Here is a 17,631-nt window from a genome sequence, read left to right on the forward strand (position 1 = left end):
GCTGTCAAGGCCTTTTTGAAAATAATCACTTCTCTTTTTCAATGGAAGATATCCATTACTCAATTTGCCCCTTTAAATGTGCACAATTACTTTTAGGTAAATGACAAGCAAATTCAGCTCTGCCACAACACAGTCTAAAAATAGTCCTGGTGGCCTTGGGGAGTACAATACACATAATAAACGCTCCCCAAACAAAATTTCACCTCTGCAATGACAGAGAAACATAAATATCTTATACAAGCATACCCTTTCTTCCGCTGAGACTGTTATAAGAAAAACATCAGATATTCACATTTAAGAAAAAAACTGTTCTCTTTACTGCTATTGTTGTAGATGAGACAATTTCCCATGGAAAAAATAAAACAACCTTACAGTTAATTCTTGTAAGCTCTGGTCTGAAGCCCTGATACAGTAACAGTATTCAGCCAAGTGTAACTTTAGGATATAAAACACAGAATTTACAGATTTTTTGTGTTCTTCAGTTAATTACTGGCAGCACTTCATCACTACTAAAACTATTTTAAAAAAATAACCCTCTTTAATACGTAGGGAAATGGCTCAGAACACTCGGGTGGGACGCTGGTTGCGCTACCCACTAAGTAAAAGTCTAATGATGCAACAGTATGATTTGAGACCAGACACACCTATTTACTGTACTACAGGCCTTAGTGAAACCAAAACAGCAACAGTTAAGGAGTCATTTAACATTACTTTCTCTAACTTTCTTCTGATGAAATGCTAAACACCCACTGCTTCTACATGATGACTTTTCACTGAATATCTGGTTTAAATGCACTTTACAATTTGAGAATTAATCTAATGTTTTAGATACAAAAATGGGCAATCCAGACTGGATTAAACACTCTGGGACAGCTCTTGAACATACAAAAAATAAATTATGGGTTATCACAAATTTGAGATCATAAATGCCGTGTTTACTACTTAATGATCAATAAAGCATTTCTTTACATTTTAACCAGTGACAAAGTATGGAATATAATTCTAGAGAGCGCCTATCATGAATCAGGGTGCGGCAGTCTTCTATCTTGTGTGACTATCCCCACTGAGAAGTGTAGTTCAAGGGGCTACATACCACGCTTCCCAGGTGGCCTTTGGTGAGAGAGGCCAAAAATACATCAGTTGAGTTTATCAGGTGCAGGTTTTATCAATGGGGGGTCGCAGGGTGGGGTAGCAGTTAGCATTGCTGCCTTGCAGCACTGGGGCCCTAGATTTAATTCCTGGGGTGCCATCTGTGGGATTGCACATGTTCACCCTGTGTTGGCCTGAGCTTCCTCTGGGTGCTCCAGTTTCCTCCCAGTCTAAAGACATTCTGGTATGTTCATTGCCTTCTGTGAAAATTGGCCTTACTGCGAGTGTGTGCATTTGTGTCTGTGTGTGCCCAGCGACCCGTTCAGGGTGTGTCCCACCTTGAGCCCACTGGTTATTGAGATATGCTCCAACTTTCCCATAACCATCTACTAGATAAAGTGGGTGAGTCAGTGAGTTATCAATGAAACACTGTGTTCAGCACATAAAAAATCCTAGAAGGCCACAGACAAGGGTGTTTTGAGACCTGGATGTTCAATGGAACGCTGTTTTCACCACACCTTTTAAAACTGGTAAAAACAAGGCTAAAATGTTGATTAAAGTAATGCTGGTTTACTGTGGGTTTGAATTACATGGTTGATAAGTGAGTCAGGCACCTGACCGATATGTATGTGCTGGAAACTGTGTAGTCAGGCCTTCACAAATGGAATCAACTGTTTGCTTTTTTTAATAAAAACTCTAGACTTGGTAAATACTGAGCATTCCTGAGATTTAATTTTGTTAAATAAACCATCTTGACACCTTCATTAAAATGGCATTAACATACTGCCAACTACAGTACATAAGCGCTGAGATCCCAGTTCCAGTCCTGGTAACCCACATGCCTTTTTCCAGCTGAGCTGTTCCATAATTGACCCTCAACTGACCTAGTAAGACTAATTCTAACTTGTCAATTGTTTAGATTTTTTGCATTTTAATTACTGCACTGCATATGTAACACACTCACAAAGGTTCCAATCAAGCAATTAAATAAAGAGCTTGGCTAGAAAACCTTCAGGTAGGAGAGTCAGGTCCAGGGACTGGGGAAACCCCCAAGTCTCACAACCTTAAAAGTTTTCAAATGTTGCTGGATTACAAATGATATTTACACATCTTTTTCCAATCTTTATTTTGACTGCAATCTCACATACTCAAACTTTAAATTTTTTTAAAGACAAAATTAGTTATTTTTAAAAAATATATACATCTTAAAAAAATCAAAAAACTGAAAGTATGTTGCTTGTATAAGTATTCAGATGCCATACTTAAATATTTTAGAGACATTTTGTGTTGCAATAACAGCTTGAAGACTTGTGGGGTAGGCGTCTACCAGTTTTGCACACTTGCTAGCAGCGATGTTCACCAACTCCGCTTGGCAGATTTGCTCCAGCTCATTCACGTTTCCTGGACAGCATTTCTGGACCTCAATTTTTAAACTGTGCAGATTCTCGACAGTGTTGAGGTTGGGACTTTGACTGGGCCACTCGAGGACATTCACCTTTCTATTCTTGAGCCATTCCAATTGCTCTGGCGCAGTGCATATTGTCCTGATGAAAGGTGAAAATTCTCCCAAACTTTACTTTTGTAGCACACAGAAACAAGTTTCCTTGCAGTATTTCTCCAGACTTTGTACATCCAGTTTTCCTTCAATTCTAACAAGATTCCCAGTCCCTGCTGATGAGAAGTCTCCCACATGATGCTGCCCCCACCATACTTCACTGTAAGGATATTGTTTCTTGGAGCAGGGGCTAGGTTAGGTTTGCAAAAAAGCTCTCTGACCACACACCTTTTCCCCAAGTCGTAGCTGGACCACTCTCGTGCTGTCTAGAAAGGTCCAGACAGGCTTTGAGATAGTTCTTCTTGAGTAACAGTTTCTTTCTTGTCACCCTCCCATACAAGCCAGTGTTATGAGCTCTTGATATGGTTGACTCATGCACCTTTACTCTTCTCTCAGCCAGTGAATTCTGTAGGTCTTTCAAAGTGATTGTTGGCTTCTCAGTGGCTTCCCTAACAAGTCTCCTGCTTGATCGGATGGAAAGTTTTATGGAACAGCCTGGGTAGGCCAATTATATCCTCATTAGGGCAATTTCTTTCCCCCATGTGAACTTAGAGCTACCAGAGCACAGGGACCTGAATACTTATGCAGGCAGCATATTTCAGTTTTTAACTTTAAGAGATCTGCTGACAAAAAAAAAAATCTAAAATTTAATGTTTGAGCATGTGAGTTTGCAATAAAAATACTGATTGGAAAAAGATGTGTATGTATTTACAGTCCAGCAACATTTGAAAACTTTTAAAGGATCTGAATACTTCTGCGAGGCACTGTATATACTTATTGGCACAATTGATGCAGTAAATGAGGTGAACTAGCCTGGGGCTCAGAACACAGAATATGATCAATCTCTAACCAGAAATGGTTCATATTCAAGCCAATTGTTTTCCTTTAGATGGATATATGAAGCAGGTGTACACAGTTAAAACTGGTCATTTCAATCCACTTACCATTTAAGGAAATCCTTATGGGTTCCAATATTTTTCCACTTAGTAATGTTTTTCTCCTTAATACAAGCAGATGTGCATTTGTGACACTTCCAAATTCCTGTCCAAAATTGTTTAAAGTTGCAGGGTTCAGTTTTGCATGATCCAAACAACCAGCTTTATTTTTTTGAGGTATCAAATCTTAAATCTGACTTAAGAGTGACATATTTGGCTTTAATAAATAGTCCCATACACCATTTTATGGCACAAAAGGTAGTAAGAGAAAAGTAGAGGAATCTGTTGCTGCAGCACTTACAGTGTGATGACAAATTAACTATACCCCCTTAAGAGTGTTTAATGTTTAACATACTGAGACATATTTGGCCTTCACCTAGTCCTCCCCAAGTTGTAATAGTAGATAAAACTAACCTCATTTCACAGATAAAAAAATCTACTTTATCATGATTTTTTAAATCAGCCAGCATTCAGGTTATTTCGGTATATTTGAGCACAAGCTTACTCCTACCATCTGAATTTAGAGGGTATGTAGAATCAAGAGCACCAAAACAAATGATTAGCTGATCATCAGGAAGTGATTCTACCTGTATATAAAAATCAAACACTTTGTTAGACACTTTGCCCGAGAAGCATTCAGGTTTGTTATAACACATTATGGCCAGATCAGACGAAATCTGTGACAGTCTCAGAGAAAGAACTGTTGATGCTTATCAGCCTCTGAAGGGTTACAAAACCATTTTCAAACAGTATGAAGTCCGTCATTCCAAAGCAAAATAAGATCTACAAATGGACAAAACTCAAGACCATTGCCTATCTACCCAGGAGTGGCTGTCCTCCCAAATTCTCTATAAGATCTGACTGTATGATGCTCCTAGAAATCGCAAAGAACCCCAAGGTTACATCCAGGGATCCAGAGGCCTCCCTTGTTATGCTAAATGCCAGAGTTCATGGAATATACCATCAGGAAAAAATTCAATAATAAAAGCTTTCATGGAAGGATAGCCTGGAGGAAACCCCTGCAGTCCAAGAAGAACATTGCTGCATGGCTTATAAAACAGCACATGACTGAAAAACAAGATAAATGTGCTCTGGACAGATGTGTCAAAGGTGGACATGTTTAGCCAAAACATCACATTTGACCAGAAGAACCTCATACCAGCTATCAAGCAAGGAAGTCATGGGGTGATGGTTTAGGTCTGCGTTGCTGCCTTTAGGACCTGGCTATTAAACTCTTAAAGCTGGACTGAAAGTGAATCATGCAACAGGACAAAGATACAAAGCACAAAAATCTATGACAGAATGGCTCAAAGAAGAAATTCAGGATTTTGGAGTGGCCAAGTCAAAGTCCAAACCTAAATACTATAGAAATGTTGTGGTGGGACCTGAAGAGTGTTGTGCATACAAGAAAGTCCTCAAATATTACAAAATTGGTGATGTGACAGACTGATCAACTCTCATATTTAATTCAAGTTATACCAGTTAAAGGGAGTACCACAAGTTACTGAATCAAGAGTGCTTTTACTTTTTCCGACAAAAATATTGAACGTGGGGCTGATTTTTATCATTTTATAATGACAAAGTAGAATTTTGTGTAAATTGTAAAAGGCGATTAATTTTATCTACTAGGATGACTTGGTGAGGACAAGATGAAGGCCATATATTTAGAACTGTATGTTACAATTTATAATCTTAAGGTGGTGTATTTACTTTTTACCACACTGTATTTGATGCATTAATTCTGTATAACAAAACTGGGTCCACTGATCTAAGAGATTAGTGGGTCAGAGCACTTAATCCTCATGCATCAGCACACCACACTGTTAAGGCCTCATTTATTGCTTCAGCATGTTCTGGTCTAAACACCCATGCAATCAGTTTTTCCACGTAAGCCAAGTTACTATTGGAAACCTTGACAAGTGTGACATGAATAATGCCTTTGACAAACATTGCACTACCTTGCAAATAGAGTAACTGCAATTGTTGCAATACTGTAAAAGAAACCTTACACATTTACTTGCACAACATATAATAAACATACCCTCATTCTACTGTTATTTAAATGATTAATTTCATGTTGTGAGGGAAACCCAATGACTTTCCCAGGCCACTTCAGGTGGGCGAGCAGCACTTGTAAAATAATCTATGGTTTATATTAGTCATAATGTCAAATGACAGAAAATGTTTTTGTTTTACTTATTGTAGCTTACTCTCATGCTTGCTTCAGCTGAGTTCCTCACTGAAAGCAATGTTTTGAAAGGAAGAGGAAAAGTTGGAAGACCCACCCTACTTTGGACAAGAAAACAAAAACTAATTCTATCCCAGTGAACAACTGCCCAGAAACAGTGCTTTGCACCCAGCTATGGAAAATTCCTAGAAAGAACACCGCAAGGCTTGATGTTTGTTTCCACAAAACTTTTTAATCAGCATGCTTGACGGCCTTGTTCTGGTTAAAATTCCATTTTTATGGGAAAGTTCAATAAAAATATGCACTTTTTAAAAACTGTTTGAACGGCAATGTTTGCTTTTCACATTTCAGTATAGAAGATCCTCCCAAAGTTGCCAAATAACCTGTTCTCAGTCTCTGCCACACCTAGTCTAAAACAAAGAGGCCTATTTAATCGACAGTGTTGATGCAAGTGCTGCACCTACATTCTTAATCTCACAGAGCTAAATCATTCTGTACTTTAGATTATTTCAATGAGATTCTCATTAAAAAAGTCAACATGCCTTTTGAGGATATCCAATTCCCTTTTTTTTATTTGAGGATGGATTTAATTGCATGTTTTAAAAAAAACTGTGGAAACTGAGCTGCTAAACTCACCTGCAGGGGCAAGAGTGTGTTGCTGTTGCTGTCCGTGCGGAAAATGTTGTCCTCAATCCAGGATTTCGGTGTGAGTGAGGCTGCAGATCTTGGGAACTTAGGCGGCGCGATGACATTGCTGGAAAAAGGCTTTTTCATGGGCGAGATCTGGTTCATGGTGCCTGGGATGCCCATTCCCCCTGGCCTGCGGTGGTCTCGGCCATGAACCCCCCCCCAAGACATCCCTCCAGAGCTCCAGCCGCTTCCCTGATTGCTACTCCAGGGGGATTGCTTCATGATGGGCTGGGGGGAGACACAGACGGGGACAGATGTCAGAGCTCCACCGCGACACAACTGAAAAAAAGCAAATGCTAGGCCTATACAGTGGGGGGGAGGGAGGACCTAAAAAGGAAAACATATTCTTCTGTGTTGGTATTAAAAAGTTTGATTCGGTTCACAAATGGAAGACAGACTTACACTCAAAGCTTTATTTCTTTGAGGGGGGCCCTGTGACTCAGCTAGAGCAGTTTAATCCCTCTTATTGAGGGCTTTCTCTGCTAGGCCATTCCGCCTTGGAGAATTCAAGCCCCTCTTCTGCTCACCTCTTGGGTAAGAAGATTTAGGTTTTACGTTAATGCTGTATCCCTTCCTCGCAGCAAGAAATGCTGGCAACTCTATACATGATACAGCTTTTGTCAAAAGCAACTGCCTTGTGCCGAGAATCTATTCTAAGTTAATTTGCGGTGATCCTGACCCTCTGGTATTGTTTGCTCAGAGGGACTTGTTCTTACAATCCATAGGCCTTAAGAGAAGACCAGTAATTAGTGCACATATAAAGCACAACACCCCTGAAACTTCAGGTAAATTTCAAAGAACAGAGCAAATACTCAAAAAGCATTACTCGGTCATCTCATACAATGATACATGCATTGCAAATTTTGAAAACCGCAATGATTTCAACCAGTCTACAATGTTGTGTGTATTTCTGCCATAACCTCAGGTCAAAACTTCAAAATACTGATCATTTGCACAGCTTCGTTTCTAAGCCTAGTCCCTGGCAGAGAGAGGGTTTGGGTGGGTGGATGCTTTCATTAAATATTTGCAACCATTTTCAGAGTAATAGCCCAGATCTGAATGTGTGATGTCCTTTAGGATTTCAGCATTAATAATGAAATACTCCTAGAAAGTCTTGGCATCCATCTTGCATTAAGGGGGAAGTAAATGAAATAAGACATTATAGAAACAAAGGGCCCCATCACATTGCTCACAAATGTGACGTTACATTTCCCTTTAATGACCCAACTAATGATAATAAGCATCAGGCTTCACAGACTCCATTGCTTCTTTTAATTCCCAATAATTTTAGCAATTGTGAGTACAATTATTCAGTCTAATTAAAATAATTAGGTTAAGATGTCAGCCATTCTGAAACTTGAATGAGCAAAGTCTGCTATATTTATCAGAAATGTTGTGCCTCAATCCTACTGCATCAACAATTATAAAGAACATCAAAGTTAAGGAAATCTGTTTTTCGAATCCAACTTGAAAAACATACCATCTTCAGCAATTTACCAAGCACCGAAATGCCACTATAATCACTATACCACCATATATACTATCACTATAATTAGCTGAAACAAACATAAATTAAAAAAAATCTTACACAAGGAAACTATGATACTGCCACAAAATGAGCTTTTGGTATAAGTAGCTTAATAGCATTTTACAAATTTTATATTCAAAGATAAAAGCAATGGCTTCATTGATCAATCCATTTATTTATTTATTGGTATTAAGATATTTTTTTTCTGCTTGCTTTATCAAGTTCTCAATTTTTATTGGTTAAGAAATACTGAGAAAAAACATGCAGAGTGGATTCCCATTTCCCTGTGGTCTCCTTAAGACATCACTCTCGGGAGGCAACGTACAGCATCTCAACCTCCTCCAGAAATACAACCCCCTCTCTCACTACCATATACACAGTATATAATGTAGGAAAGTATGCAAGCTAAGTACTCAAAATCTTCAAAGGCATTGACAAGGTCAACACATTGGACTTCATAAGCTTCAACAGGTCCAGAATATACGTACAGTGTATTTTATATAAATTGTGGTATAAGACCTGAATTGAAAAAAATCCTGAACAAAAAATCCCCAAGCTTTGTGCCAAGGAGTGCCCTTTTGCTTGCTAACCAACTATTTGTTTGGCATCACCTCTCACTCTACTCTATAAAACATTTTCAGACGCTGGAAGCCTGTTATCCGTGTGCTGGAACAATACACAGTGAAAACTGGAAAATGGACGATGGTGGCGAGTCTCAAGAACAAATCACAAAAACATTCTTTTAACATATGTTACCTTGACGACTCCATCTGAATTTAAATCAAATGGAAACTGTTTGGTAGTGTCTGGGAAAGGTTTGATGGTAGCACGTTATAGGTACTGATTTAAAAACAACAATTTTCACAGCTGGCATTGTAAACTGTACCACGTACCGTAGCATACAGAGTACAGATGAGGACAGAGGAAAGACTGTCCTAATTCCAAAGTAGTCATGAATAGTTCAGCACACATTATATCATTTAAGTCAATCACTTTAGAGTACAGCAGCACACATATGCTAGTGTAAAATACAGAAATCTCTCTCAACGCCATGTTCTATATTTAGAAAAACATCTAAACTAAGCATAAAACATTTGGTACAGTGACAGTCTCTAAGAAATACAAGGTATAGTAAACTATATATTCCAACCTACTTTTAGTTTAACTGATTAAATACAAAGGTTGTAATCATCTGTCTGCCAAGACAAAATATCTACAATAACAATGCCAAATAGAAAACTGGTTTATATATACCTCATTTAACATAAACTTGCCAATTTTCAATAATTCATATGTATCAATAAGTCTAATCTAGACTTCCACAGAATCATATAAAAATAAGTAGAATATACCACACCATATGCAAATCTAAAATTGTGCACAGTATATTTAGATAGGGTGTTGGCGGTAAATGTAATCACTATGTGTTAGTCAAGTCTAGACTCAGAAGATTGAAAGCAATATCGCCTTGGATTTAGTTACTTCATGTTTCTGTCCACCATTACACATAACACAATTTAATTTTCAGTTAGCATATCATATTCCTGCTTTAACAAGATGATTTTAAAGAAAGCCTACAGTACGACAGCAGCTTGCTATACCTAAGGTCTCTTATTTTTTAGTAGCTGAAAACAAATTTAGTAATATGCTGTAAGACACTTCTATCCCTGCAATGGAAGGACAAAACTAAAGGCTTCTTCTTTCAAGTTCTGTGCCAGATCTGATTCTATCAAATGCAGAAAAAAATCACAATGAGAAAACAATTCCGTCCAATAATGTCATTAACAACCACAGTACTCTTCATGACCACAAATTTTTCAAAAGAGTAAAGCAAGTTCACATTTCAGGCAAAAAAAAAGAATTTTAAGCAAGCAAAAAAAACAACTTTTTACCACAAAACAGAACAGTCTCAACCCAGTTGTAGACATCTTGTATCTGAAATACAGTCATTTACTAATGTATTAAGCACAATTGTTAAATTATACTTAATACTCAGTGATAACTAAGGGGCAGTTTTGTTAGTTCCAGTACCCTCTTTAAAGTCAATTCCCATTTCTACATTCACAGATTTGGAATTGGTTTGAAGAGGTAATAGTAACTGTAAAAATGAAAATTACTGTCCCTAATGATAGGCTTACCTCTTTTAAAGTGTATATTATACTCTTGTGTCCTAGTGTGTATTAATGCGCTCTGCTTTTAATTTAAGTAGTGCCATCATTAAGAAATATGGAAAATACTCTCTAGTACAGTAATATTCTTTACACTAATTGTCTTCTCATTCCATTTGCCGTCTCACCTGCTCCCCATGTTAACCTCTAAAACACATTGGGGGATTCGTGCACTCATGCACATTGTGCTGTTACTAACTCGCGGTTACAACTCTGGATAGCTCCAGCTGCACTGTAAGGGCCATTATCCCTCTAAATGGTTATTTCTCCCAGCTAGCCCTTCCAGGTGCTAAGCCAGCTCTCTCCAATTTTGCAGCTTCCAGTGCTCCGGTATCTCAGAGAGTGCGGCTATCCTACACTATATAACCATGTCAAAACAGTGCTCTTAGTGTGGTTTTTGGAACTGAAGTCCCGTGAAGGAAGATTCATAGCAATAATATTTAATACAAACCTTTCTCCGGAAGGTTTAGTTTTTGTAGACAAAACATGTAATGCCTCCTGCTCGCCTTTTTAGGGATTTAAAGTACGACATTGGCTACCTCAATTGAAAAACATGACCACTCAGACAATTTAAAAGCCATATTTTGAGGTACAATTTTCACACCAAGTTTTCTTCATGACAAAACAATCCAAACAACCTCAAAATAGTAACTGAAATGCTGCCATTTTGTCCATCTCCCTTTAGATGACCTAAGACAGAAGACTTCATTTTTAAAGTTAATTTGTGCTTACATTTGAATGTACATGCAAAATATGAAGAGAAAACACTAACAAGATTTCTATAATGACAGGATTAATTCTAAAAAGAATAATAATGATAGGAGAAAATCGGAAATGTTGATTTATTACTAGGGCTGATTAGTAAAACTGAAAGCTCCATGCATGTTTCGAAAAGACAACATTTAAAAATGCTGGTAAAGGTATAAAAATTATTAGCTGGAACAGAAAGAGAATATATCGGGAGCAAGGCATGGCTAGCGATGATACACTATAGTGTGTAACACTTCATGAACCCAAAAGGCAATCCTCTTTTTCTTGAACAACTTTTAAATTAATTATAAAGATGAAGGTGTTATGAGAAAAGGTGACTCTTGATGAATTTCTGTCAAAGACACCTCACCCACTTCTTTGTAGTCACCAACAGTGCAGATTTTCACAAGCAATGAATTAATCCCAATAGATTAAAAGAAAAGTCAGTCACAGGGGCCCCCAGATTAAAGAAACAAAACCAGACTAAACTACTCTCTCACACTATAAATAAAGTACATGTTAGCATGGGTCCATTGAATATGAGCACTGTGGCACTGCCTTGGCCTTCAGCCACTCTGAGATGCACCCTATGGCACAGGAGAAGGATTAAATGCTCATTTTTCAACCATGGTCCTTCATTTGCATTAAGATGAACACAACTTACATGCACAGTACGAACCAATTAAGTAATGTCAACATCAATTAGAATCATTCTGAGCAATTTTAGGACAAGTATTTAACCATTATGCTGCTGTAGGCCATACAGCAACTAGACTTTAATGGAGACGGATTGTAGAGCAGTCTTTTGTCCTTCCATTTCATGTCTGCATTAATATTGTTTTCACAAATCACAGAACAACAGAAATTCAGTGCGTTCAATTTAACCCCTTTGCATCTTAACCCGCACATAAAACTAGCCCATATCACCAATCTATGAAATGCTATTTGCAAACTAGCGAACCAATCACATTAACTCGTCATTAATTAGCTTTAATAATAAAAAAGGGAGAAAACATTCCTGCGCATGTGATTTCAGTTCAGAAAAAGAACTGCTGTTTAGCTCCATTGTATAGCCTACAGCAATGTCCCCAATTACGTTTGCTGCTTATATTTGAGCGCATACACATTCACCTGTGGTGTTTTTCGACACCTTTGCAGCAATGCAACCCTATGTTCTTAACAAAACCCATCCCTGTGTTTTCTAGTTAAAGGTTAATATTATTTGAAATAAATGGAGATGTGATGTTGAGTACTCAATAAAAGATGATTAGTCCTGCAGAAGCACTGGAATCCAAATCAGACCAGGCTGCCAAAGGCTGATCTTATTCATTCCTTAGAAGGTCAAATCATGATTCACTCTCTAGCCTTTAGTGGTCCAATTTGACAGCACTATGCAGTGAGTTGATGTTGGTGTTTAAAGTGTGGAAATGTTTTGTTTAACTACAATAACTAATCAACACATCCGCCAACTTTGAATGCAGAATAACATGAACTGAACATCTCTTCCATTATTGTTTTTAATGAAATGTTCTATGTACGTTGTGGGTATTCTTAGTCTGTTATCTGACAGACTATGCACAGATTAAAGAAATATTTAAAGTCTCATTGTACCTGAATGTTGGAGAATCCTCCCAGAATGAAGCATGTAATGTTTCACCAATGAACTTGGTAGAAAAGTAACAATGATTGATGGACAAAAAAAATACAATTGCCTTTTAAAAAGATTTTTCACAAGCCCTTTTTTCCTGAATAGAACAGAATATATGTAGAAGAGAGATGCATTAAAAAGAGGGATTAGTGGTTAATCCCTCACTTCCAACAACTCAGCAGAGGTCTTTGCCTTACAAACCTGATAAATACAACCTAGTCTCAAACTTAACCTCAGAAAGATTCGGTTTAATAACTCAAAGAAGAGGTATCTAAATTAAAGGAAAGACTTTGTCTCTCGCAGTCTTTAATTGCTACAGTAAATACCTGGCTGTCGGTAAATGAGGTTACAGTATTGCCCACAGACCCTGTGTTTCAACCTGCTCATCACCAGAACGACGAATCTGGCACTCATAAGCCAGTACTCATCAGTCTATCACTAAACCGCAAACTTGCACAAACAGCTGTCTCTTTCAAAAAACAATGCTATTGCTCTGGTCCATAATATTTGGATGGGCTCTCAACAAAACAATAAGGATCTTCATTTTTTTTTAATAATATGAGTTTGGATGGGCTCTCAACAAAACAATAAGGATCTTCATTTTTTTTTAATAATATGAGTGAGTCTTATGTGCGTCTTGAAAATGTATCACAAGCACAGAAAGTACTATGTTAAAACAATGAGAAACATAACTTGAAGCTACCACGTTAATTTGTTGAAACATTACAAACCTGAAAAGAATTGTACAGTTCTAAAAAACTTACAATTTCTAAAAAAAAAATAAACTGACCAAATAAAGCGGCCCACTTTAAGAGTGAACTATAATAATGGGCCAATTGCCTTGTTCTTAATTGTTGTATTAGGCTATTGCCAATAAATTCTAAAAATAAAACTGATAGAAATTGGTTTGCTATAATGACAAGTAGCATATGGGATTTTTACTTTAACAGATGGTGCTAGTTAGCAGTGCTAACATGCATTAAGGTCAAAAAGACAGATACATGTCTGAATGTAAATTGCGTCCACATCATCTTTATTTGTATTTTATGTCTTTTCATGACAGCTTGTCAGCTAACGGAATTCCTTTCATCATATCCCTAATACACTCTACAGACAGTTCTGCAGTAAGGCGTTTATTTACATCAGATCACAAAATCTACATTTTCGATCAGAACTCTGCCCTGGTTCTGGTTCTGTTTCAACAGCACGGCACTGATCAACTAATGACCAGTCAGATGCAGAAGAGACTAGAGGTAAACTCATACTTCCACTAAATGTATTATTCTTCAACAGCAAACTAAAAAAAATGGCAAAAACTGCTTTGTTTATTCATTTTTCATATCACTATACTGCCGCAGAATGACTCATGGACCAATTATACTGTACACTGAGCTGACATAACAGCAAAGGAAACCTCCCTCACAAATGATACCTGCAATTTAATGCATAACAATTTAACAAGCACTAAAAAAGACCTGAACTCTAGGGCGGTCCATTTTACCTGTAGTAAAATAAGACATTTCTTTTCCTCAGACAGGTGACTGAGAGGTGTGGCAAGTACATCCTGATTGAGACTTCTGGTCAAAGACTAATCTGGGTGTTACAAAGCAGGGTGTAACACAAGGAATCTCGTCCTGCCTTCTCAGTGCTCTTAGCAGTTTTTGCAGAGACTCTGCAATGGTGGCTCAATTGAACAATGAGAAACAGAAAAACTGTCGTTACATTTTTGACTGATTCCATTACAGTCTGGTCAACAATGACCATCGTCTGTTGTTTTGTGAATAAAAGGTCTGGGTCACGTTGTGTTAAAGCTACAAAATCGAATGTCACTTGACAAATATTCTGAAATATAGTACTGAATTGTTTTTATACAGTAAACATAAGTTTTGTTCTGCCCAGTACCAAACTGGAAAAAAAAATCAGTACTTAACACCTAACCATCACATTTTACATTTTTTACCTGGAAGTTTCATTGTTTTAGACCAGGTGCACATGCTTTTATGACTCAGTAAAATACCATTCACCTGCACAGTTTATATAGTGTTACAGCTGAAGTGACAAAGGCCTGTGTCCTGAATGATCCAATGCCCTCACGTACAGACCATGTTCACAGTAAACAAAAAATGTATCGTTAGTAATTTTTCACCAACACCGTTCAGTTTACAGAACTGTGTTTTGGAAATATGGTTTACACGCTATGAATCGACTAAAAGATTGTTTTCCGCTCCCAAAATATGTCGCTATCAATAAATTTTTAAAAAAGGGGGACCCCCCTCCGCCTCCCCTTACCTGATGGTGGTTGTAGTTGTTCCTCTGCTGGAGAAATGCGCTCTGGTGTTGGTGCAGCTGGGGGCTGACTGGGGACCTCCTGTTCTGTTGCTGTTGAGGTAAATTAATCTGGGGAGAGAAAGGGCTGTTAAAGCCTGGCACATTAATCCCCGCGCAGGGATTAGTTGAAACCGGCGAAAAACTCTGGAAAAAGGCAGGGTTGATGGAAGAAGGGATCCCCGGGTAAAAACTGTTGTCTGGCTCGCTGCTGGGAATCTGATTCATTGGGTTAGCGTGATTTGGGTTGCTAGAGTTGGAAACTGGTGGCGGGGGTGAGCTAGTCTGGACTGACCAAGGGGTTCCGAAACCGGGCAGAGACGGGGAAACTGAGCTCCCGGGGTTCTGCTGAGGAGATGCCATTTCCTGATTTTGGAGATTTGTGAAACCGGCTCCGAGACCTCCTGGCAACATATTACTAGTGCTGCTGCCATTGCCGTTATTGAGCAGGTGGGCACTGGGAGAGTCCATTTGGATTTTAACCTTGTTGGGATTCACGGAAGAGGGCGATGGCGATGCAGCAACCACCACATTGGTTTCGGAAACCGCAATCTCGTCAATAGTCGAGGTGCTGGTCTGAATGGGGCTTGAGTCCGGGCTCCGCTCGCAGTTGTTCTGATCTGAATCGGGGGATCCCTGCTGCTGGCGGCTCAGGGCTGGGTACGGCTGCTGCTGAGCCAGGTGACTGAACTCTCCCTGCGGCGGCGGAGGGGGTGGCTGCTTGGTGCTGCTGAATTCAGTCGGCTGCTGCTGGTTTATCGGCTGATGTTTTTTTCGGTCTAGCTGAAGGTCACTGACCTGCTGCGGCTGCCCAAACTGGTCTTGATTTACAGTTGGCTTGAAATCGGACAACTGTTGCTGGTTCTGGTTAAGGTGGTTGTAGTCCAGCCTCTTCTGCTGCTGTCCCAGCGGGTTGCCAAAATCGGGGTTGTTGTTGGTGGTGGTTTGCTGACTGGTTTTGTTGACGTTGCTGTTGTTTTTTTCGGTGGCCGAGGACTGCTGCTGCGCTGTTTTTGTCACCCCAAGAAGAAGCTCATCCTGCATGTTTTGATGATGCGCAGAAGTTGACAGGAACAGAGGGGACACACAAGCGGCGTTACTGCTGGAAGCGGAGAAGCTGCTGGGAGCGAGAGGGGAGAACTGGGCACTCGAAGCCGGGGAAGAAGTCGCGTACGACCTGAAAGCGCCTCCGCCAAAGAACGTAGAGCTGCTGTTCAAATTAGCTGTCTGTAACAAGCCAAACCCGTAATCCCCCATTTATTTATATAAAAAAATGTTTGAAAATGTAAAATAAAAAATACGATTTCCTTTTTTTATATATCAAAATAATCTTTTAAAGTATTTTACAATATAAATACAGAGGGAGGGTATAAATTGCGTCGTTCGTTCTTATTTTATTTAATGGCCGGTGCCTTTATGTTGTGTTATTTTTTTAATTATTGTTATATTTCTGTCTTAACTCAGTCCTATTACTACTGTACTCCCCAGTTTACTCGTTCATCTCCCCTCCTCTCATTGCCGGTTCGGCTGCAGCACAGCACAATAAAAACCCCGGAATGTACGTCACGATAACGTCATTATTTATTCCCGACTCCGCCTTCTGCTTATAAATACTAAACACCACAACTAACTGCAGAGCGCCGCATTCTTTACGTCATTATTTTCATTATTCATAAGCTGCAGTGCCGCGTCATGACTTTATGAATATTTAGCAAGGGAAGCGTGAGTCTTTTTGCCTTATGCGGTTTTCAGGCTCCTCCGAAGGTAGGCGCAGATACAGTTCCGTTTCAAGCCTCCCCTCCTTTTATCTTTCTTCTCATAGTATTGACGTAGCGTCACACGTGGAAAGGACGCATTTATCTGGCGCCGTGGGAAAAATTGGGATTAAACCGGGAATTAACTGATTCGCTGCCAGTTAAGGTTGAAAACTGGTTATAATACATGAATTGCATTGTTTTTTCGGATCCGAAGAATTAATATTAGTTCATGTGCAGCAGAGTTTGTATGCAGGGGTATGGGGACAGTTTAAGAAACGCTGTAAGACAGTCAAAGGAAACAAGGGAAAACTACATTGTAGGACAGAAGTTAATGTGTGGCTTTTAGTGTTCTACAAGACGCATGACTAGTAATAGTAATGCACAAAATAAAATGTGTATTGCGGTAAATAATATTTTTATTTTTTATAAGACCTTTGCAAACTGAAATGTTGTGAAAACCTCAAAAGATTCTAATGACAACAATGTGACGGGGGAAAACAGTTTTGACCAAAGTGAAGAGAAATATATATATATTAGTATTAAAAGATCAGATTTACTTGTAGTCAGGGAAGAGTCCATTACAGAAGCTGTAGCCAAAAATTACAGGTTCTAGTATCAAGAACTGAAATTTTTGGTGATGCAGTTCGTGTGAAGAACGTACTGTGTTCTTCAGTAAAGCACTCAAAAAGGCTGTCTGTATGCAGCACTAGTGGGGTTATACTTAGAAAACAATGGATGCAGGACTTGCATCTTAATATTAAAATGAATAATACAGCGAATTAATGAAAAATGGAAGTGTAAATAAAATATTGTACTAATGTTCTTGCTTTCTTTTTAAAAACGGTTTTCAAGTTATCGTTTGTTCCCTTTGTAAATTCAATTCAACTTTATTGTCATTAAACTTACACAGGTGCATAGTATAAATGTATATTGTTTGGTTATTCTTATGCATAGTTTGAATTTAGTGATAAATGTAAGTTGTTTTGTTTCAGATACAC

At 38.6% G+C, this 17,631-nt stretch overlaps 1 protein-coding gene across 3 annotated transcripts in view; it reads right to left on the minus strand.

Moving 5' to 3' along the window:
- cpeb2 (cytoplasmic polyadenylation element binding protein 2) overlaps positions 1 to 16,641 on the minus strand; it is a 53,625-nt gene extending 36,984 nt beyond the window's left edge. The window contains exons 1-3 of one of the 3 annotated variants that reach the window (XM_088628365.1): positions 15,675 to 16,640; positions 14,841 to 14,948; positions 6,404 to 6,685 (exon numbers count right to left, since the gene is read on the minus strand). In XM_088628365.1, coding sequence (XP_088484491.1) covers positions 6,404 to 6,685; positions 14,841 to 14,948; positions 15,675 to 16,133 — 849 coding nt within the window. In that variant the 5' untranslated portion in view covers positions 16,134 to 16,640. Of the gene's footprint in view, positions 1 to 6,403; positions 6,686 to 14,840 lie in introns of all 3 variants that reach the window. The other 2 variants (XM_088628349.1, XM_088628356.1) reach the window with 2 other exon arrangements.
- Between the last annotated feature and the right edge of the window lie 990 nt (positions 16,642 to 17,631).

The sequence above is a fragment of the Lepisosteus platostomus genome, chromosome 1 (genome assembly GCF_059453375.1).
Source record: "Lepisosteus platostomus isolate fLepPlt1 chromosome 1, fLepPlt1.hap1, whole genome shotgun sequence".
Taxonomy (NCBI): domain Eukaryota; kingdom Metazoa; phylum Chordata; class Actinopteri; order Semionotiformes; family Lepisosteidae; genus Lepisosteus; species Lepisosteus platostomus.